The sequence below is a fragment of the Heloderma suspectum genome, chromosome 4 (assembly GCF_057233095.1).
Source record: "Heloderma suspectum isolate Gila_16-S chromosome 4, 16-S_ref, whole genome shotgun sequence".
NCBI classification, from domain to species: Eukaryota; Metazoa; Chordata; class Lepidosauria; order Squamata; family Helodermatidae; genus Heloderma; species Heloderma suspectum.
In genome coordinates this window covers 240243321-240267177 of record NC_139461.1, presented here as the reverse complement: position 1 = coordinate 240267177, position 23857 = coordinate 240243321, and the positions used below count along the sequence as shown (strand labels likewise).

Sequence of the window (23857 nt, the reverse complement as noted above, 5' to 3'; positions counted from 1 at the left end):
CCATGTGATTAAGCCCTAAGATTGAGGCCTAAAAGTGCAATCTTAAGCATTCTTATTCAGAAGTAATTCTGCTGCTTTCAACAGGGCTTGCTCCTAGGTAAGTGTGCATAGGATTGTGCAGTGGAACTCTTTCTGGCCATATTCTATATGAGTTTCTCCTTTGCTGCTTCTCATTTCCATCTGGATGTTTCTGCTGTCCTCTTTGAATTGCTCTGCCTGCTGCTGCTTAGTTGTGTTTTTCTGTCTGCTCTCATCTTAATGAGTCAATAGAGCATTTATTGGCCTTGCACTCTGGAAACCTGGCTTCAAATCCCTGCTGAATCATGAATTCCTTGATTGGCCTTCAGAAAGTAATCCTCCTTCACACTGAGCTTTTATCCTGCAATTGAGATTGCACCTTCATGAAAGTTTGCGGGCTCCTTACATGACTCCATGATCATTCAAGGCATCTCCTGCACTAAATTCCCTTTGTTCTGTTTTTAAATAGATTGCAAATAATGAACTATCAAATTACCCCATTGTGTTCCGCTTCAGTTTCCTCCGTGAAAAGAGTAAAAGCGGCAAGAAGAGGAGCGAGATCAATGAAAGATGATGGAAGACTCAGATACAGGGAGAAGGAGTGGGGAAGGGGAGAGGGAGAGGGAAAAGGAAGCATGTGAAAAAGGGAGACATTGTGGTCCTGCATTTAAAATGGAGGCAGAAATCCCCGTTTTAAATGCAGGATTTTAGGCTGGTGTAGAGATGCCCTGCTCTAAGTTCCCAGTATGTAAAATGGGTGTATTGATGATCTATCCCACGGGGCTATGGTGAGGATGGATAAAAATAGGGACTGTAAACAGAACTTTGCATTTCAACAATTTTATATGAATTATGTAGTGAAGGACCATCTGTAGGCAGGCCAGGAGCATTATCATACCTCTGTTCAGAAGGTTCTGTAGTCCATTCCTTGTTTTTGCATTCTCCTCTTCCATCCTTCTCCTCTTTGCTTGTCTCACCTCACTTGATGCTTTCTTGTTACAGTGGACCTGTGCTGGTTAGGTAGACATTGCTCCTCCAGGTGTTGCTGGTGTAATGGCTCTAATGGGAACTGTAGTCCAAAACATCTGGAGGGAACCAGATTGTGGAAGACTGGCTTAGGGAATTATTGGAGGCATTGGAATGTGAAACTGAACGTACATGAAGGTGCCATCTACAGAGGCCATTGGTCTATCTAGCCCAGAACTGGCAGTCATCTCAGGTTAAGGCCTTTACAAGCCTTGCTACCTGAACTCCTTTTTCCTGAGATGTGAGAGATTGAACCTGGCATCATATGCAGCAGGGGTGGACAGAAGGTAGTTTGCATTCTCCTGGTAGTTTGCTGTAGATCAGCAAGGATTTCTGAATTCCAATTATTTTAATAATAGCCACAGCACAATGATTCCCTGCCTGCCCGCCCATCAAATTAGAGTGCTGAAATGAAGAAAGTAGCCAGGAATGGATTTCTGTGAGGCAGGACTGTTTGCTCAGCTCACTTCTGGTACTCAAAACAAATGCCTGTGTCAGCAGCTGCTCAGAGGCACCCTGTTCTTTCATTCTAAGTATATGTCTTTTCCACCTGGCTCTGGTTGGATGGTCTTGGTGTCCAAGTAAAGCAGATCTCACAAGTTTGAAGCTTGCCCTCTCCTGATGCTGAGGTAAGGCCCCTCCTCTCTTTAAACCCCCTTGTCTGCCATGGGTTTTCAAATGACTCCTTGTGGATGTGGATATCTGTTCAGTGGTCTCAAAGTTTTGCATCAGAAAGGGCCATCCTACACCTTTGCTGTCAAGTGCCAATGCAAAGTGGAGTTGAAGCACTACAGACTTGAGAAGGTGTTGATGGCACAGCCTTCGGATGACCCAGTGTGTTGATGGAGGAAAGGATTTAAAAACAGAACTAATGGGAGGAAGGAAGCAGGCTCAACCTTCTGTCTGATATTTTAGACTTTTAGGATCAATTCATGTTGCCATATTGGAGAGTTCTTTATGTGTGTGTTGAAGTTTATCCATGCAAGAATTTTGCACATGCCAGAGGGGTTGTGTTATTCCTTGACTATGCGTTCAGCTTTCTAACGAAGCTACTTTTAACATGCTTCTGCTGGCCCCACTGTCAGCAGACTTGGCGTGCCATGCGTATCAATGTGGCTTGAGTTGGTATGGTGTATGGGGGAGCCATTTTGTCACTGAGCCCACATTTTCAGCCTGCTGATTTGGATGTGTGAATTGACTCTATTTGCCTTGGAGAGGCTTTGAACAGTTTCCAAATGGACTTTGAGTATTTGGGGGCCGTTGTCCTTGAACCCCTTTGCATGGAAGGCTCCCGTGCTGTGTATATTCATGAAATGACTTTTTTTGCGGGAGTGTTGATGGCTCCTCTCTGCCTCCGCTACAGGGGAGAACTGTGAGGTGAACTCCCGCCTGGGCCGCTGCACCCCAGGAGTCTGCAAGAATGGCGGCACCTGTGTCAACCTTCTGGTGGGCGGGTTCAAGTGTGACTGTTTGTCAGGAGACTATGAGAAGCCCTACTGCCAGATGAGTACCCGCAGCTTCCCAGCCCACTCCTTCCTCACTTTTAAGGGCCTGCGCCAGCGCTTCCATTTCACAATCGCCCTCACGTAAGTACTTGGCTTGGGAAAAAGGGAAGTCCAAGACAGATACATTCATATGCCCATTTGTGTCGTTTTGCTCTTCCCCAGAAATCATCCCTGTGCTCTGGACTAGGAGACATCAGGATAACTAACTCTCTTAAAGTTATTGCTACTGTTTTGTTTTAAATCTCTTTCTTATTTTGAAATTTTAAAAAATAGGCAGACACATACAGCTGAGGCATAAAAGAGACACACAAATATAATGTATTAGAAAAACTTCAAAGTTAAAGGTCCAGACATAAAGCCAAGCAAGTCAGTGGGAAAAGAATTCAAACATTCAGTATAATTCTAATAATATAAATATTTAACCAATTCTAGTACTATTACTTAACATTTGTGGTTTTGAATGTTCAAAATACTTGATGTGAATGATCTTACGTGACTCATACAACACCTTTGTAAGGTAAGCAAGCCTTATTATCCCTGTATTACAGAAGAGGAACTTAGATAGAGTAGCCCAGCCGTCCCCAACCTGGTGCCGTCCAGATGTGTTGGACTACAACTCCCACCACCCCCAGCCAGCATAGCAATTTGGCCATGGGGAAGGCTGGATTTGCCTGTCTCAGGCCACTCACCAATGTGATAATGGCAGAGGCAAGAATCCAACTGGAGATTTCAGCTGCTTGCTGCTATGGTACACCAGCACTCATAAAAAAAAAGACGACACTAAAGCATGAAGAAAAATTTCGATTAAGATGAAGACTACTCACCAGCACTGGGCACAGTGAAGCAGAGCCAGCTGGGTCCCTCGTGCTCCTCCTCTGAGAAGTGACAGGGGCTCAGTCACCTCAGCCCCATCTTTACCAGCCCCACCTCCTTCCCACAGTGGGGGAAGGAGGTGGAGTCGGTGAAGCAGAAGCAGCTGAGTCCCCTTTACCTCTCCAACAGCGTAGTGAAGGGGACTCACCCGTTTCACTCACCCACCTCCTTCACCCATTATGGGAAAGAAGCGGGGCAGGTGAAGCAGACGGGGACTTGTCCACCCATGGAAGAGTGGACATTCTTCCCGATGCCGGTGAGTCCCAATGCCCCCTACCCCGCAGCCTAGCTGCTATCTCAGACCCAAGGTCGTTGATAACGGTGGGGGTTCCGCTGCTGGCGCTCACCAGCAGGGGAATCCCCACTAGCAGCGGGGGGAGGGGGGATGCCCTTCAAGCAGATTCCTCCAGTGGGCAGGGCTTGGAGCCTAAGCCCCGCCCCTGGAGGAGGCCCAAGGGGCTGTGCAAGCCAGATTGGGGCACACTGTGGGCCGGATTAAGCTTGTGGGCTGGATGTTCTGCACCCCTGCTCTACAGGTTTCTAAAAATTCCCAGCTAAAATCCTAAATCCAAACTCTAAAATGCCTGGGAGAAGAGGAATGTCTTCACCTGGTACCAAGAAGATAACAGAGTGGGTACCAGGCAAGCCTCCTTGGGGAAGGAATTCTATAAGTGGGGATGCCACAGCTGAGAAAGCCCTCTCTCTTGTAGCCACCCACCTATTTTTACTTAGCGGGGGCATGCAGAGGAGAGTTTTGGAAGATGCAAGAGTCCAGGCAGATACATATGAATCTCATTCGCTTAGATCTGGGGTGGGAATCCGTTCCCCTCTAGATGTTGTTGGAATACAGCACCCAGCACCCTGGCTATTGTCTGTGTTGGCTGGGGCTTATGGTTGTTGGAGTCCAATAGCATCTGGAGGGCCACAGCTTCCCCACCCCTGCTTTAGATATTCTGTTCCCAAGCTGTGTAGGGTCTTAAAGGTCAACGCCAGCACTTTGAATTGGGCATGTATATATTAACATCTGCATGTCTATGAAGACAAACCAAAAGGGTTGGGTTGCAGCCCTGGCAGAAGATCAGAATATAGGAAGAACTGTTGTACCAGTGTTTCAGGCTCAGGGAAATCCCATAAAAATCCCACACACACATTTCTAAGATCCCTATAGCATTCATTTCTTGACATTAAGTTTTGATAAGTATCATAATTCTGATGACTGATGAATAAATGGAGGGAGAACACATCATATATTGAATAACAGGGTAGAATCCCAGTTAATGAACGATGTAATGAGCCCCTGAAACTGACTCCACAGGGGCCTGTATGGCTGAGAAAGAGAGAGGGAAACTTCTTTCCTGCCCTTGGAAAGACTCATGTGAGTAGGCAGTGTACAGAGCAAGCCTCAGCATGTCTGTTCAGAAATAGGTCCCAACGTAACAAAATGAAGCTTACTGTGTAGTGTGGCCTTCCCCAACATGGGGCTCTCCAGATGTTTTGGACTACAATTCTTACCAAACTCAGGCTGGGCATGATGGGAACTGTGGTCTAAAACATCTGGAAACTGCTAGGTTGGGGAAGGGTGCCCTAGTTAGTGTATTTAGGATTGCAGCCTTAAAGGGTTTCTGATACAAATCCAGCTTCCTTTCCTGCCCCTGGGCTCTTTTTCTGCTGAGATTTTGAAAGGGTGGTTATTTAGGGCACATCTGCATGACAATTTAGAGCTGGATGTGCATCATCCCAGGGACTTCACCTTGTCCTACCTGTCCACCTGAGGATGGCTATATATACAGCAGTGTTGGCACTGTTTGCACAACCAACATCATTGTATCAGTGACAAGGGCAAGCTCAGCTCAGGGGAAAAGGTAGTTTTTTTTAATCCAGGACTGTTCCTGCACTCCCAGTTTTGTGACAAGTTGACAGTGTGGGGAGCTACCTTTATTTGCTGCTTTGGGGCATGCTTGCCACTCACCTTCCTGGCCCTGGCCTCTTCAGCCTTTCTAGGCATTTGCTGCTGGCTGGAGACAAGGGTGCAATGTCTGCTGTCCAGTATTTTCCTCTTTCCAGCTGCTGCATCAACACCTATAAGTTAACAGCACCCAGAAAGGAATCCCCTCCAAGGAGAAGCCTGGCAAAACTTCTGTGATTAGTATATCTTTTTTCCCATTCTTCTGTCCTTTGCCCATGGGTAGGATATTTGCTGGTGAGGATCTGATTCCCTTGGGCTCCTCTGATGAGATCATAGAGCCCACCCCCATTTCCTGGTCTTGCCCACCCCATAATCCCTCAAATTCCATCTCTATTGTTAACCCAGCACAAAGGAGCCAGCCAGCCAAGGCCTCTTTGTGCCTGGCAGAGGGAGGGTCTGTTGGATCTCCCGATTTGCTCTGCATACTTGTCACAATCTTACCCCATTGTGTGGGTGTATTTCGGGGGGAGGGCTGCCAAGTGCTGACAGTCTATAAAGAATCAGCCCAGGAGAGCAATACTGAGCGGGGTCACCATGGAGGGAAAGGCTTGTTTGGCTCAGATGGGAAGCACATTTTGCAGCCCTGATAAGCAGCAGTGGCCATGGCTGGTGAACCTGTCATTTCCCACCAGCCACAAAAGTGGCTGCTGCAGTAACCCAGCCACTCGGCGATCTGGGAGTTCAGTTTGGCTTTGGGGGTGGGGGTGGGTGGGCAGGTAGAACCTCTTACATGTGGCCCATAACTGATTTGGAGCATTGCTGCAAACATCTTAAACATTGGGTCAAAACCAGGAGTGGCCGACTTCTGGCCAGTGAGACATTCTGTCCTTCGATAACTGGGAATTACAAGGTGGACTTATGTGGGGCTGGTGGAAAGTTCAGAGAGAATAGTAGAGAGACAATGTTCTAAATGAAGATGTGAGCAAGCACTGTCATCCACAGAGCACTCAGTCTTTTTTAACATGTGAAGACAGAAAATGAAATATGTAATGTAGGTGGCAACCATATTTAATTGGAATGACGGAATCTAGAAATGTGGTTACTTAATTTGAATGAACTGGTGTTTCCTGGGTACTGTGAACTGATGTTCATCTTAAAGATGTGCAGCATTGGTCACCAACTGTAGTTTGGTTGTCTTTTAACCATAGGGGATCATATTATTGAGACCAGAGGGACCTCTCCTGTTCTAGGAAACAATATAATTCTGAAAGTACAAAATCTATAACCATGGAACATGCATAATGGTGTTTGATGTGACATCATCCTGCAGGCTGAAACACAAAACCATTTTAAGTGTCCCTTATGAATGCTGTTCTAGTCTTTTCTGCATAAAAGAGTATGCGTATGTCTGCTGATAGGTGCATTATATATGTTAGTGGTGATGGTGGTGGGAGTTATGTAGCGAAGAGGGCATGAGACTGAATCAGGATAATGGAATGGTGGCCAACCTGGTTAAACCCATTGTCCAGTCCAGCTAAGAAGTGTGTCTTGAGGCAAGCATGCTACTGCAGTGGAGGATGTCTCTCCCCACTTAAAAATTAAGCTCCCTTGTTGCTCAAGAAAACCTAGCATGTCAAGTAAAGGCTAAGCTAAATCCCTTCTCCATGACACGGAGGGTTGGTTCGTTCATTAGTTTGTTTTTACACAGGCATGCATTCAAACATGTAACTTCCCCATCTGCCATCTGAAATGGTACAATCCCAGAAGGACAGGCATAGTTGACAATGTGCAAATCTAACGTAATCTGCTCTGATGGGAGTGTGTAGGAAATAGTGAGCAAAATATACAAATTAGCCATTTCCTGTCATTCTTGCCTAACTTCTGGCAGTGAGTTCAGTTCCGTTCAGATATAGCTTATTGACAGGATGATAGGTACCAGTATTCCCAAAATATAAGGGAAAGTACCATGATTCCCCTAAACACTTTCTCAGCAGAGAGAGGATAAGATCATGTGTCACCTGTGAATGGGGCTAGTCTTGTTTATCAGGACCATTTAATTCCTGTGTTCGTTTTTCTGTCACTCCCCATTCCTGGTCTGGTGCCAGGAAGCTATTGAGCATGCTGCTAGCAACGAGACTGTCTTTGCTCCACCAGAGGATTGCAGAAAACAGGCAGGAGAAGACTGCACAGAATCAATATGAGAGTCTTACTCATTCAAGGAAAATAACTCTACCTAGTGCTAGCCATAGAGCTTGACTCCAGATTTATTCCTGCTTCTTTGGTCTAGAGCGATGGTACTACATGCAAGTCTTCTCTTTCCATGATAGCCCAGCCAAGGGCAAGCACTGCATTGCTCTTTCATTGACACTTACCATTCACTCAACCATTTTAATGTTGTAGTGTCATGATGAGTGTACATTAGGTTAATATGTTTTGTGTGTGTGGCTATGGTAACTCGTTTTGTGATCACATGTCAAGTTAACAACTCATCACCACCTCTTGGTTGAATGCACATTTTGAACATTTTCTAGGACATGTTCAGCTAACCTGTGTCATTATTCTCACAGGATTGGCCACTATGCTAAAAAAGTAAACTCTTGGTTGCTCTGCCACATCACCATTGCATGGAAATCATAACATGAATTAGCTCTAACATTTGTCACAAGAGTGCTCCACTATGTAGCCTGTCTATGTAGTATTTCTCTCTCCTGGCGGCCTGATGAAATGGGGAGCAGAGAAGGAGCTGCCTTGGCCACAAGTAATCTTATGACAGAGCATAAAGCAGAACCCACCTTTCCAGAGTTGATCAGGGCCTTAATGAGATCCTGATTAGTTATCACTCCTGTTTTCTCACTTCTTAATCTTGACTTGGTTCTTGTGTTTCCCTGCCTCTTCTCTGGGTCTGTAGATTCCTTGGGTCAGTGCAGGCACTTTCTTTTCAGACTCAGATCTTGGCTAAGGCTTGGTAGTTCATTTCATCATAAGCCCAGCTACAACATGTGAGTCTCCAGTCTTGGATGTGTATTTTGGGAGGCAGTGATTAGGTTCTTGGAATTCTGCATAGCCATCCATCATCTCCCAGCACTAGCCATTTGAAATGCCCACACTGGCATCTTGCTGACTGGTTGGTTGAGCCTGCAAGAGCTTTTCATTGACAGTGGTGGAATTGCTGTTGTAGCTCAGCCTCTGCACTTACCTCTGCTCTTGTTCCTTGTTCTGTTTACACACACAGCCGCATGCAGCCAAAATGAATGAATGGAGGGTTGGGGAGGGGGGAAGGGTGCCAGGATGAGTCACAGCTGAGCCAGCCTACATGGGCGCTCCTTTGTGTGAGGGAGCCGCACACCTAACCACAAAGGAATGCCTTTGTTAGGCAGACTTACTTGCTTGGGGAAATCACAGCAACCTAGCAACAAACAGCTCAGAGAACTGGTGTGACTTCACACATGACAGATTTCCTCCCCAGAAATTCCACTTAGGAACCTGTGTGAATCCCACATATAGTTTGTCAGGCATGTCTTATTTTTCTGCAGCACATGTATATGTAGCAAGAAGCCACAATTACCGGTGACCTGCCTCTGTGTGTGAATGTGTGCAGAGGAAAATTGTTTATAGGCGTATGGGGTCCCAGGATACAGTTCAGCATGTCCTAAATGTAGTTCTGCATGAGATTGGAGAAATCAAATGTTTTTTGCCTTCTTAAACTCTCCCCGCCCCACTTTTTTGCCTTTCTTTCACGAGGGCTTTTGCCACAGCTGCAATGATTCTGGCTGGACAGAAACTCTCTTTGTTCAGATCCCATGCATCACCTTAGCTGTGTCCTATCTACAGTTCTTGCTGGGAATGTCTTGAGTCCGAGTGTTGAGATGCTAGACTCTGGGCATGGGGCTCATCCTTCTTTTCTATTTGGGCAGGTTTGCCACGAAGGAACGGGATGGGCTGCTCCTCTACAACGGGCGCTTCAATGAGCGGCATGATTTTGTTGCACTGGAGATTGTGCAGGAGCAGGTTCAGCTTACTTTCTCAGCAGGTATGGTTTATCTCTAGCCCATTAGCCTGGCAGTCCCCTCTCCCTGCTTCTGCTTACAGTAATCCCACCCTTGGTTCTGGCAGTGCCAACATCCCCTTGCCAGGCCTCCTTTTTGTAACTCCTTAGCCCTAGTTCCTACCTTTGTCCCTAGGCCTTCCTGTTCCACACTTCTGTTTCATGGTATAATTGCCCCAGTACTAACACTGTTAGCTTATATGCTGCCTCTTCAGAGTCCTCATGAGAAATGGTGGGAGGATGACGCATCATTCTCTTCCCAAGATTTTTGCCCTGAGTTGTGTTTCATCCCTCCTGCAGGAGAGTCAACAAGCACAGTAGCCCCATTCATCCCAGGAGGCGTGAGTGATGGGCAATGGCACACCATCCGCCTGCACTACTACAACAAGGTAAAATGCTTTTGTGCCGAACTGCACAGCCCTCCTGGTGGGGTCCCCAGGGCACCAGCCAACAACAGCCTACGCACAATCTCTGAAGAACTCTGCTTGTTTTATGCCAGCTTTTCTCATCGGTATCCCATGAATGCTATGCCTAGACCAGCCTTCCTCAAACTGGTGCCCTCCAGATGTGTTGGACTACAACTCCCAGCATCCTCCAGCCAGCCATACTGGGTGGGGGATGTTGGGAGTTGTTGTTGAACACATCAGAGGGGCACCAAGTTGGGGAAGGCTGATTAAGATGGTGATTTCTGTTGCTCACTGTAGTTGGAGACTTTGCCTGCTGTGAAGGGTGGCTTCTTGGGCCATGAAATATTCAAGGGCCAGCAGGGGCTTTTGATTACGGGGCGGTCACTGTCACCAATGGCTGTCTCCAAATGATTGGCTCTTCTTGGCTCCTGGAGATCCCAGCCATTAGCATTCATAGTGCCCTAAATGCAGGGATTTCGGGGTGGGGGGATGGTGGTTGTGGTCTCAGTGTGATGAGGTCCCAAGAAGCCACTCTAATGAGGAGGCTGATGACAGGGGGCAGGAGGCAGTGAGCAGCTGGTGCAATTGTCACACGCAGCTGCCTGCTTCAGTTAATAAGGCTGGGCCTAAAAGGGGCTGCCCAGGGGAATGGAGTGGCACTGGGGGCGGGAGGGGATGTTGAGGGGAAGGAGTGGTGGGGAAGGTGGGGAAAGAAGCCAGCGGACGAAGACTGCCAGGCAGCAAAAGGCAGCATTTCAAGTATCTAAGGCTCTGCAGCTGGGGAGTTCGGAGGAGCCCTCCTCTGCAGTGCGTGCTTGCTGTGTCCTTGTGCTTGCCTAGCGCCCCCCCTTCTTGTGGGGTGAATTACAGCTCATTTTGCAGGCTCAGTAGACTTCTCATGCTGTTTTCAGAAAGGCATCGTGCTGAATCAGAGCAGCCAGCAGCCAGAAGGAGCTTAGCAGAGAGAGACCCTGCCTCACTGTGATGGTTAGGATCTAGAATTGGTTCTCCAAATAAAGAGAGCCTTGACCATCGGCAGACCCACTGGATGTAAGGAAGCACCCCAGAGAGAACAGCCCATCGCCATGAAAGCTCAGGACGGCTGCACTTGTGGTGGCTTCCTGGGGAGAGGAACTAATGAAGTTGTGCATGCCTTGCTTTTGAGCTGAGAACCCCTAAATGGCTTCTGTGTTGTCTTCGTGGGGTTCAAACAAGCCCTCTCCTTTCTTCAGGTGTTCCCTGAGAACTCTGGCTAACAAATCAGAACTTTAGCTGTTCATCAGGCATCATTGTTATGTGCTTGAAGTTTAGGGTACTGCATCAGTGTCTTGTTTCGAGGCACATGGTAATGACCCCCTAAAACTGGGCAGGACCCCCGGTACTCAAAAGAGAATCAGATAACCACTACTGATGCACAACACTTATTTAGCACCAACATTGTGCTAGATCATGGGTGCAGAACCTCAGGTCCGTAGGCCGGTTTCCCAGATGGCCGTGCTCCCTTGCCTTGGCCCCACCACTTTCTCCTAACCAGCAATCATTTGCTGGTTTCCCAGGTTTTGCGTGGTTTTTTCCCCTTTCTGAAAGGTTGAAATGCTCTCCTAAAGCTTAGCTACTGGCAGTAAGAGTTTTCAGCTAAAATAAGTTGGTACATGGGGAGGGGCTGGCCCCACCCCTTTTGCCTTCAGCCCTACCCACCACTGGAATGTGGCCCCCAAATGTTTTTCCAAAATGGAATTTGGCCCTTGGGCTGAAAGAGGTTCAACACCCCTGTGCTAGATGATAGCTGTGTTAGATTATACAGGTATTTAGCTGTCTGTTCCTTTGAGTTGCTTTTTATCTTCCTTGGACAGTGCCCACCCCATCCCCCACCATTCAAACTGAGTTAAAGAGGGGCAGCAAGACAGAGCTACCTGCATGTGGCATGGAGCAATCGTGCTGGAGTCCAGGGCAGTCCAGTTGCATGCTCCTGCTTGACAGCCCTTCGGCTGGGATGGGGTGTTGGCCTTCCCACTCCTGGGAATGTATTTGAAATGCAGGCGTCAGTCCCGATGAGCTGGACTGCCTGCGGGAGATTCACCCAAGCATACCGTCTCTGTGCCAGCAGACAGTTACCTCGTGTTATCTAGTGTGGGATGGTGCCAGCTTCCCAAAGCCTGCAGCCAGTGCCGTACAGACAGTTTCTGCACCCAGACCTCTCGGGTCCTGTTTTAAAGGGATAGCTGCCCCACAAGCACATGGTGCATGCAAGAAGCAAAAGTGCGATTGAGGCCGCTTGCCTGTCCTACGAGTGGGTAGCGTGCCAGTGGAGAGTTTGTAACCAGTGTAGCTTGTCAAAGGAAAGTTAGCTGTTGTGCTGTGATCTGTTTGGTGGCCTGGAGGCCAAAAGACTGGGCTGGAACACCAGGGCAGAGGAAGGGTGCGGTGCCACTATTCCGCAGCATTTTATTATTACTCTCTGTCACACCCACATAAGCCATCACTAGGGATCATTTGTGGAAATACTCCTATGGCTTTTCTTTTCTTTTCCCGTGGAATGTGATTAGAACAGAAGCTGCCCTGGTAACTGAGACTGTGGGGATTGTGAGGATGTGTAGTCAGTCAGGAACTGGCTTCTTGCATGTGATATGGGGGAAATGGGGAGGGTGTACACCCAACTCCCTCCGTCTGTCTGGAGGTATGCTATCTTAGGCTTACGTTGGGTAAAAGCTGGCCCACGCTGGCTTTCATGACAGCAGTCTGGTGGTTTGTGGCTGCTCTTGCTTTGTGGCGGTTGACTCACACCAGGGTAGAAAACGACTGACAAAAGCACCTTGGAAGGTGGTGCATCTTGTAACCCTTTGTGTTCTAGATAAGGCGAACAAGCTCTGGGTTTCAGTTCCATGTCTATCGAATGGGGATAAAACAGCCCAGCTGTTCCCATTGGGGAAATAAGTGCAGCATATTCAAGCCAATATGAATCCCTGCGCAAGCATGTGAGGACCTGCATGAACCCTGGGGGTGCCTTGCCTGCAGAAGCTGGGATGTGTGGGAAGTGAGGTCTTTTTTTCCATGACTGGGATGCTGCTTCCACCCTCTGTCCCTCACAAAGGAAGGCGGAGGGGGGCAATATGGTTGCCTATAGCTGGTCCAGTCGTCCTGTGCTCCTACTGAATAGGAGCATGCTCTTTGGGAATTTCTCCATTCTCTGAGGTGGTAAATGAGCCACAGAACAGACCTGGACCTATCAGTAGTATGTGCTATTAGCCGCTGCCTCTGGGCATGCTGGCATGTCTGATTGGGTTATCTGGCCAGTTGCATTGAATTGTGTGCATGTTTATGGAAGGTAGGCAAAAGGGGGTAAAGACACAGGCAGTGGAAAGAAGCAAAGTAGGGACCAAAGTGGAAAGGAGAACCATTCACTCTAAGCCCTAAGATTCAGCAGGAACTGGCAGAGCGATAATCCAGGCTGGGGCTGCATTGTTAGAGCAGGAAAGACAATGGTTCTGATGTGGGGCTAGTGGGAGGCAGCAAGGCCCACTGGTTGTACTGCGGTAAAAAGGGCTGGCTAGTGCAATGGCTAGGGCAGCCTTCCCCAACCTGGCACCTCCAGATGTGTTGGACTACAGCTCCCATCATTCCCAGCCAGCATGCCAGGTTGAGGAAGGCTGGGCTAGGGTATTGAGCTTGACATGGGAAATCTAGGTTCAGACCCCTGCTCAGCTTTGAGTTCCGCAGCCCAAGGATGTGCTTGGGGAATTCACTCTCCCGGATGTTGCTGTGAAGGTCCAGTGTTAATCTGAGGAGACAGAAGGGCAGGATATAGATGTAACGAGAACTGCAGCTGTGGTTCTATGACAGGCATGTGCGGAGTCTCTGTGGAGAGTGCCTATGTTTGCAGAGGTCTGTGTGTGTATAGTGTGGGATCTGTTTAGGCATTAGAAGGATTTTGCAGTGGTGGGCTGGACTGGCAGATAGACCTAAGGAGGGGACTGTTCAGTTGAGCAGTTCTCTGTCTCTCTCGCACGCACACACGCCAATGAGTAGGTCTCTAGAATTGCCTCTCCACTCAGTCATTTAGGGCCAAACTAAATGTGTGCAGTTAATGTGCATATTTTTTTAAAAATGCAAATAGTCTCCACTGTGGGGCCCAAACAGGATCAGAGCCACAGAAGGGGAGTTGAACCCTTTCCCCTTGCTCCAGTCCTGATGAAAATCATTCCCTCCCCACACACACACTCCTATTATCTGTAATGGAAGCTTGCTCCCCGAAGCAACATAGCAGTGTTGGGAGGGTGCTGGTGTGTGTGTGAGGATTGCCATCAAGATCACAGTAGGGGAAAGGGATAAATTCCTCCTGCGTACCTCCAGTGGTCCTGATCTTGTTTGGGTCCTGCCCCATGGCAGTGGCTATTTGCATTTTGGAAAACACAAAAACATTTTTCGCATCAAATTCAGTTTGGTCCTTAGCTGTCCAGTGGGAATATGGAAGATGGATTGAAACTGGAACCCATTTTTTTTCCAGCTCAAGTCCCATGCTGTGTCCGTTGCCCTACAGCTTGCCCAGCATTGCCTCAACCAAGCATAAACATGTCTGAAGCTGTGATTAACATAAATCCAGTACAGCCACCCTATAACCTGGGGTGCTTCCAGTTGAGGCTTTTATCCTGCAGTCACTGTGTCTCATTCACACAATTTTATGAGGGGTCCGGACAGTGTCTTCCACTTGTAATCCTCCCATGGTTTCTTGCTTCTTCTGTCTTTCCCCCTGCAAACCCCCCTGCCCCCCAAACAAACCCATTCTGGAGAAAAAGATAGAATAGCTGCACAATGTCTTTTTATTGGAAGCATCCCTGGATCCTTGCTATTATCCTTCTGTTGTTGAACTTTCTGGGGATTGAACAGGGGTCTGATTGGTAGTATTGACTGAATATCAAGACATCCTTTCTTTAGTCTTCATGGGTTAGATCAGGGGTGTTAAATCACATGCTGCCTGAGGACTGAATTCAATTTTAGAGAAGCTCTCAGGAGCCACATTCCAGTGGTGGGTGGGGCCAAAAGCAAAATGAGTGGGGCCAAAATATTAAAGAATACCAGCATATTTTAGCTTAAAGCTCTTACTGACAGTAACTAAGCCTTAGGAGAGGCATCTCAGCCTTTTAGAATGGGGGAAAAACATGCAAAAACCAGCAGGCCTGAAGTTCAACACCCCTGTCTTAGATAGAAAAAAAAGGAGAGATGTCTTTATGTGTTCTTTGGTGGTGGGTAACCTGAGGACACATTCAGTGTACTACAAAACTGGCTGTATGGCAGAAAGAGGGTAGTTTAGCTACCAGGCTTATTTTGGTGGTTCACATGTAATGGTGGCAAATTGTGGGTGTACTGTGGCCATTTTGAATAATTAGATTAACCGTGGGTTATTTAACACACAATTAACCCATAGTGTTCGCATTCAGATGTCAACCAGCAACCCCTGATCGGCTCAATCAGAGATTTAAAATTTGAAAAGGATTCAGAAGATGCCCAGCACATGCCGTGGCAAATCATGGGATAATTTACCCATGATGTGCCACCACTATGTGTGAACAGGCCTAAAGTCCTTAGATTTCATACTAATTCTACCATGATTTTATCCCAGGAACATAAAAAAGACTCCCATCTAGTTACCTGTGGTAAGTAAGAACCTGCTTCCAGGAAAGCAGATTGGGAAAAGCAAGTTACCTTTTCTATTTGTGTACTTGTTTCTAAGTACAACACCCCCTGCCAGTGCATATGAGGACAAAATATGTCACATCTGAATGGTATGGGTGTATATTACTTGTAGCTTTTGTACAAAACTGGGACCCAGTCCTTTTCTAGTCATCTTCACATGTATTTTGCAGGCAAATGCCACAGTTTCTGTACACATGCATGCCATTCATAAATTACATTACTGTGCTCAGTCTATACCAAATACAGACTGTAATATAAAAAGTGTTCCAACTCTGGGGAATTTCCCTGAATGATTCTGGTGCTTCGGCTGTGCACTGAGCATTAAACTGAGTCCCCCCACCCCCCACTTTTGTTTTGCATGTTCTGTGGGAAGGAGTGGCTCAAAGACGGAGGGAAGTTTTGGGCTGCCTGCCAGTCCCTTGGTGCTTTGCTGTGACCTGTTGCCATGGCCACGCCCTCCTCTCCCCTCCTTCTCCCCCAGCTGCATTTCTCTCCCTTTGTCTGGAGCTGTCCTGTTTCCTTGCCATGGCCTTTGAATCCCTCTCAAAATTCTATAGTCCAGTCTGGCACACAAAAACGGTCACCAATGACCAATGTGTTTTTCTCCTTCCAGGCAGCGGGGTGTGTGTGTGTGTGTGTGTGTGTGTGTGTGCGCGTGCGCGCGCGCTTAGCCTGAACACCAGCCCAGTGGGCAAACACAAAGGGGGAGAGAGAGATTGTCCAGAACACAAACTCAGGCTGCATCATTTACAGGCCAAAGTGACACAGTACCCTCATACTCGGTTTTTTGGTGGGGAAAAAGTATTTTATTTAAAATAGCAGAGATATGTAGTTACATTAAAAACCAAAAACCCACAACCCCTCTGCCCCCCAAAAGCAGTGGGGATGGGACACATACTTGTTTATAGGCATTCAGGTATCTTTTGTGTTTGACAAAGTGGTTGGTCACAGCAGTGGGAAAATCCAAGCAGGGAACAAAGACTAACCTGGTTGGCTCATAGTGATGGCAAAATATGGGGTTGATTTGGGATTTTCTTTATGCTTTACTAAGCACCTGTGCACAGACCTACTTTCCGATGGTAGATTTTTAATCTGATTATGGACACATTCACCCGTTTCATCAGTTTTCCAAAGCAGAGACCTTTTTAAAGCTTCGGTTATTCCTTTGCCTGGTTTTGCATGTGCTTGTCTATTTCACATTCTCTTACAGAGGTGTCTTTTCAAGATTGCCCTGGCTCAATTTTTCTTCCCCCAGCAATGTATAAAAGGGGAGAAGTTACTGAAAGATGTTCTGCATATCTGCCCTTGAGATTGGTTTGGAAGTTGCAGTTACTGCAGAATGTAGTGGCTAGATTGCTCCGTGGAGCTTTGTACTGCACACATATGACTCCTGTGCTGAAAGCTCTACTGTGGCTGTCATTTTGCTATCAAGCCACATTCAAGATGTTACTGCTGGTTGATAAGGTGCTAAACCGCTCAGGACCAGGTTTTCTGAGAGACTGCCTTCCCCATGATAGGCTTCCCGGGTCTCTGTGTTCTGAGTGGGAGGGCTTGCTCACCGTACTGCAGCCTATTGATGTTCATTTTGCCATGGTGAGGAGGAGGCCCTTCTCTATTGCAGTCATATGGAATGATCTCTCCATTGAAAGCAGGCAGGCTCCTAATGTAGAGTGTTTCTCCCCACAAGATACGACGCATTTGTTTGCCCAGGCATTTTCTGATCTCTAGCATTGCCAGTTACCCCAGTTATATTAATGAGATGTTATTGTTTTGTCATTGTTTTATTTTTTTCTTGATTGTTTTTATGGTATTTTTCCGTGTTTTTATCTTTATGGTATTTGTTCATGTTTTGATCTTGTGAACCGCTTTGGGATTTTTTTTTTAAAAGGAAAGTGATATAGAAATTATCTGAGATAAATAAATAGTCACTTTTTGTTCCTTGCCCGGCCAAATATTTTAGTCAAGGACGAATATGTCACCTTTGTGTTCTGCGCACACTGGCAGCTCTGTAGAAATTTTGAAAAAACAGAATCCTGGAAATTGCTTTGGGGACTCTTAATTGTAAGTCTATGCTCTGGTGTATGTAGAACTCATTCTTTGTTGCATTTATTTACTTGACCTTTTCAAGACCAATGATCTGCCCACGACAATTGGGAAATGGTGACGTTGTGAAAAGATGACTTATGATCAAACTATGCGCTTGATTGATCTGTTGGTTAAAACAAAAAGGAACATGAATCTGGCTGGCTACACATTTGGTGTGATTAAAAAGAATTAAAACAAAACTGCCGCCAAATACAAAAATACCCCCACACTATTCATGGGAGAAAGAATGGGTTTGCACTTTAAAACAGGAAGAAGGTAGGTTGGAACTACTGGTAGATATCTGGATAATTTGCAGTATATCACTAAGGATTTCTGACTCCCAATAGTTTAATAATAGCAAGTAAAATTGAAAGCAACATCTCTGCAATGACTGGCCTTATGCTAATTGCTTATCTTTTAGCACTTGTAAATTCACTTGTAAAACATGAGCATTAATTGGTTGCTTTGACCAGGTCTTTGTGAGGGTCAGCCCTATCATGAGGGAAACTGAGGTGCCCAAATCAGGCGGTAGAGCCGGAGGAGTGACGAACTGTGCTGCTCCCCCACCCCTGCCAGGAGGTCTTGCCACTGCCTCCAGCAAGTACTCTGGAGAGCCTCATCAGCTGCAGTCCCGCCATGGCATTTGCTGCAGTGAGAGAGCAGCTGGCTGGGCTCTCTGGAGCACCCCACGCACCCTGTTTCCCTTGTGTTGCGCCTCCCCCCCCACACACTTCTCCTTAGCTTTGCTGCTGTGGGGCTTTGGCTGGCTGAGCTCTTGCAAGACTTGGCCAGCTGCGATCTTGCAAGAGCCCGGGAAGGGGTGTGAGGTGGAAGGCAGCAGGGAGGAAGGGGTGCGAGATGGCACTGGTGGGTGTTCTTGCCTCGGGCAGTGAGATAACTTGGGCTGGGCCTGGTCTTTGTGCAGCTCTGTTGGATACTGTTGAGAATTTATGTTGAAACCCCTGATCTATAGGAACTCAGACGTAGGTTTTCTATTTGTATGTACAGTGTTTGGTTTATGGGATACAGTAAGGAATTTACTCCAGCTCCCCCCCCCCCCCGTTTTGCACCTGGCTCTGATTAGCGGACCTTGGGGTTCTAATTTTTTTAAAAAGTAGCTCCCACCAGTCCAAAGTCTGCCCACCCCTGCTGTTAAAAAATATGCAAACCTTACAAAAGACACTGCTTAGGGACAGCAAGAGAAATACATGAAGAAACTAGATGATGTAATGAAAAAGCACTGGTGCAGATATTGCCCAAGATAAAAAGTCCATTGCCACTCTATATTCTTTTGCAACATCTTACCTCTCCCTAGCTGGGACAGAATTTCGCGTCATGAGAATTTCAGGTTTCTCTTTAAAAAAGGAGAGGCTTTTAGCCCTTATTGCTGCTGAGAGATATGTGGAAACAAGTGGGCAATACCTGCTGATAGCTGAATATTAGACACCGTATTAGTCCCTTGGATCTATTTCTGTAGATGAGATTATTTAGTTCTCCCGAAGGGAGCATACACAATGCACACTCTTTTGTTGAAGATGCAGCGATCTAGAACAAGTTCCAGCCCTTGGCTCTGTCCTTTCAATTGCTAATACTCATTAGAATCACTGCTTCACACATAAATATGCAGTGAAGTTGCAAGGGAAACATTCCTCCCATTTACTGCCCTGTTTCCTGTGTGTGCTCAGCATCCTAGAAGCTTGGGGTGCTTTGGAAGTGGCTGGCCCTGACATCCTACTGCCACTCAGTTGCTTTTCAACAGTGCCTGGCAGGTATGCAGTCTGCTCTTTCCTCAGAAGCAGGAAGTGGCGTTGGCATCCAATGTCTTCTGCTGGTGTATTTGAGGCTGCCTGAGGCTGCCTAAGAGTGCAGGCCTGAAATGGATCTCTTCTACAAGAGCTACTCCAGCTCAAAGGAAGCTGGGTGAAAGCTTTTGCCTGCTCTGCCAGCTTTTGGACAATATCCTGCTCTTCCCTTTCCCCTGTTTGATTGTGCTGCCATGGCTGTTAGCTGGCTGCCTTGGGGTTCCTGCAAGAGGAGTCTGCTTTTTCTTTCACAGCCCATCATGGGGATGTCTGGAGTTCCACAGGGTCCCTCTGACCAGAAAGTAGCTGTGGTGACCGTCGACGACTGTGACACTTCAGTGGCCTTGAAGTTTGGCTCCATCCTGGGAAACTATTCTTGCTCTGCTCAAGGGACACAGTCGGGCACCAAGAAGTGAGAGCTTTATGTGCACTATAAGCACACCTGGTGGGCTTACAGAAATGAGGAAGGAACTGGAGGGGCTAAAGCCACGCTGGCTCCACAATGGTTATTGTTCAGTGGGGAAATACCTGTCAGGGTGATGGGCTGTGGGGATAATGTTTCTCTGTATTGGCTTTCCAGGCACACCTTCACCCTGCAAGAATGGGAGCTCCCCCTCCCACCACTCTTCAGTTCTAGGGACCGTGCATGGTGGGCAGGCAATGCCTTTTTGTGTGCTCCTGTTTAGGATAGGGAGACAGTCGCTTGCCCAAGCCCCACCATCACCACCACCAGTCCATGGCTGACACGGGGTTTTAACTCTGACCCCCAAGGTCAAATAATATGCTACACTCTGGACATCACATTTTTTCACTGTTGAGCTACTATGCCCTTCAGTGTTCCCCAGCTACCTTCTGCTACTGCAGCCTTACACACAGAAGAACAGTCCTTTGCTAAAATCTTCCTCTTCTCCCTATAGTTTGGCTCCCCAGTGGCCCTGACATCTCCAGGTACAACTATGTTGATGTCCTTCAGCCTTGACCTGAAACACCACTTATTATGCCAGCCACAATCTCTACTCAGATCAGAAGAGGTCTCTTAATCAGCCATTCCCTTGGGCATGGTCTCCTCCTGAGCAACTCCTGTTTTGGCTTTCTAGGTCCCTGGATCTGACAGGCCCACTGTTATTAGGTGGCGTTCCTGACCTGCCTGAGAGCTTCCCGGTACGGAACCGGCACTTTGTAGGCTGTATGCGGGACTTCCTGATTGATAATCGAGAGGTGGACATGGCTGACTTCATTGCCAACAATGGGACTGTGCCTGGTATGGGGAGTTTAAGAGCTGGGGTGGAAGGTTGGACACATGCATTGGATGCTTACCCAAATGGCAGGATTCCTGTGGGTGGAAAGCTGGCAGGAAAAGTGCAGCGCTGACTTCTCTCTTTTGAGAAGGCCCTGAGTGTACAGTGGACAGTGTTTGTGATACAATTGGTCCTTAGGAATTAGGTTTCAGAAATAATTCCTGACCCAGCTCCTTATTGCTCTCATTAGCAGCCTCGGCCTTTGCCTGCCTTGGCACACCATTCCTAACCACTGGGGAATCCTCTTGTCAGTGCTCTTTCCAGTGCCATCTCTCATTCACCCTCTAGGCTGTTCAGCCAAGAAGAATGTTTGTGACAGCAACACATGCCATAATGGCGGCACGTGCGTCAACCAGTGGAACACCTTCAGCTGCGAATGTCCCCTGGGTTTTGGAGGCAAGGACTGCAAGCAAGGTAAAGGGTGGCGGCTGTGAAAGAAGGCAGAGGGGGGTGGGGGGAGACTGTGCTAAGACTGTTTGGACATTGGTCACCCTGGGAGACCAGAAATGTTGGTGGGAGGGTTTTTTCTGGCTCTTTCTACCTCTACCTCTGAGGGTAGCTAAAATAAGGTGTGGAATGTTAACAGAAGATCTCTGACTGTTTCTAGTCGCTAGGGGGACATGGGCCCATTGGGGGATATAAGCTTTGAGAAGTGTTTGTTATCACTCTGTCTGCCCTGCTTCAAGCGAGATGGGAAAATATACACCCGTTACTAGAAACAGCAAAAGGGAGAGAGGGAAGGATGATGGCTCAGAAAATCTTGGACGCGGGGTTGTAGTGGTAGTTCTAGGTATGAGAGTGAGAGGTAGCTCACACATTCTTGCTAAGCCCTGGGAATGTAAGTAAACAGGAGCTATTATTTACCCAGCTGCATGGGATACAGTCCCCTCAAATACCATTATACTGTGTCTTCTAAGGTAGTGTTCAGTCATCTGGTACCAGCAGGCGAAGTTTGGGGGTGGGGGGAACAGACCCAGCGGCTAGGTCCTTCTTTAGGGAGGTGGCATGTCTGGATACGGGGATAGTTCAGGTCCCATTGGTCAGCACTTCCCTTCATCCCCTTCATTTCTTAGCCCTTTTGTTCTGTACTGTTCCAAACATCCACTATTGGAAGGGTCAACAGATTGGTTAATATCAAGCTACTAATATGTCCATCCTCACACTTTTAGCAGTCTAATGACGTGCTAAAAGCATGAGGACAGACATATTAGCTCAAGCAACCCACTGTTCTTGAGCCTGTAAAAAAATAAGTAAAGAGAGAACTGGTAATAAAAGTGGTCCTGACTCTCTTCCCTCCTTCCCCACTCCCCTCCACTACATCCATTAATTCAGTCCCTGGCTCAGAATGGGGATTAGATGCACTCATTTGGCACATCCAGTCTGTGCAAGTCCCATTATACAATCCTTAAGTTGTGCAGACGCTGGTCGCTCCTATGCCCACATGTTGGATAGCATGGCCCCCCACTCTCTGGTCCGTTGCACTTACTTTTTCTGGGAATTTCTCCCCTGCTTCTGGACTGTCACCAGAGCCCTGTTCTAGGAACAGAGGAAGCTGCTTTATACTGAGTCAGTCCATTAGTCCATCGAGCCCAGTGTTGTTAACACTGACTGGCAGCGGCTCAGCAGGGTGTCTGGCAAGAGTTTTTCCAGCCCTACCTGGAGTTGCTGGGGACTGAACTTGAGTGAGACCTTTGGCACGCCAAGCAGGTGCTTTACCTGCTCTGCAAGCTGTGGCCCTTGCCACATACGTAGATGCCCTTTCAGTACAACATGAAAAGTGCTAGGATATGATAGCTTGTGATCTTACCCCATGAGAATGATTTCAAAAGCCCATTTTAATAATATGAGAATATTGAGAGGAAAGCTCACTGTGCAATAAGAATATAAGAAGACCAATCTAGTCCAGACCAATCTAGTCCAGCATTCTGTTCCCAACCTATGGGAAGCCCACAAGCAGGACAATGAGTGAAACAGCACCTTCCCACTCATATTCCCCAGCAACTGGTAGAGAGGCATTTATTACTACTAATACTCAAGGTAATATATAGCCATCAAGAGTCTTCCATGTAAAAAACCCATTGTTTGTATCAGCCTCTGTCATATTTTTAAGCATCTCTGTAATCCTGAGGTCTAGGAACTTAAAAAAAAAATCATAGCGAAGCAGAACTGGGAGTTTTAAGAATCGATGGCTACACAAATATGCCTCAGGAAGCACTTGCAGCATATGGGCCTTGTGTTGGCAGCCCTGTCGTAGGGTGTGACTGGGAATCTGCGGGTTATGTGTATGTAGGGACCATATTCTGGTGATATCTGTCTGTCTGTGTGTCTGTCTATCTGCTATGCAGTAGTTCCTACTTTTTTTGACCTGCCTATTTCCCCCCCATGAAGAAATGGCAAGTCCCCAGCGTTTCTTGGGCAACAGCATGGTGACCTGGAGTAACTTGGCATTAGTCATTACGCTTCCATGGCACATTGGACTTATGTTCCGTACTAGGCAGAGCAGTGGCATCCTCCTGCACGCTGCAGCTGGGCAGCATTTCACCATCACCCTTTGGGTAAGTTTCGAAGCCGGGGCAGCACCCCACTATGGATTAAGGCCTGGAGAAGACTTCTTGGATTTACAAGCAAGAAGTGCAGGGGTCTGGGTCACAGATTCCTATCTTCATCCAGGAAGGGTATCAAAAGGCTCATAGCAGACTTAGACACTGTGCAGTTGATGCACAATTCTCAAGCTCAGTTTGCTTGGGCGTGGATGATGCTCCTGATTGTGAAAATGTTGCCCAGGGCTTGGCTCACCCTGTTCTTACCTCTTCCCCAGTTAAGCGAAGGGAACGTGCTGATGACTGTGTCCCGTGCCAACAGCCAGGTCTCATCACTGCGGCTGCATCAGGTGAAGGTGAACGACGGTGACTGGCACCACCTGCAGTTGGAGCTGCACAGCAGCAGGGACAACCTAGCAGCCCAGTGCTTAGCCATAATGGCCTTTGACTATGGCCTGCACCAGGTACAGTGAGCACCAGGACTCAGAAGGCCAACAGATCTTTAGCCCACTTCCTGAAAGTCTTTTGGACTTCATATAGGGCCTTTGCTTCCATTTCTGAGAAGAGCAGCACTAAGACCAATGAGAACTAAAGTCATCTGTGGAGTTGATCTGTGTCCCCAGAATGGTTGATTCTCAGCATCCTAGTCCACTTTATCACT

The 23857-nt window shown here is 47.4% G+C and overlaps 1 protein-coding gene across 4 annotated transcripts in view; it reads left to right on the top strand.

Moving 5' to 3' along the window:
* CELSR2 (cadherin EGF LAG seven-pass G-type receptor 2) overlaps nucleotides 1-23857 on the top strand; it is a 113251-nt gene that overhangs the window by 55845 nt on the left and 33549 nt on the right. For all 4 annotated transcript variants that reach the window (XM_084852881.1, XM_084852880.1, XM_084852882.1 and 1 more), the window contains exons 3-10: nucleotides 2408-2630; nucleotides 9243-9358; nucleotides 9674-9762; nucleotides 19613-19770; nucleotides 20456-20619; nucleotides 20945-21070; nucleotides 23045-23211; nucleotides 23475-23660. In XM_084852881.1, coding sequence (XP_084709007.1) covers nucleotides 2408-2630; nucleotides 9243-9358; nucleotides 9674-9762; nucleotides 19613-19770; nucleotides 20456-20619; nucleotides 20945-21070; nucleotides 23045-23211; nucleotides 23475-23660 — 1229 coding nt within the window. The remainder of the gene's footprint in view (nucleotides 1-2407; nucleotides 2631-9242; nucleotides 9359-9673; nucleotides 9763-19612; nucleotides 19771-20455; nucleotides 20620-20944; nucleotides 21071-23044; nucleotides 23212-23474; nucleotides 23661-23857) is intronic.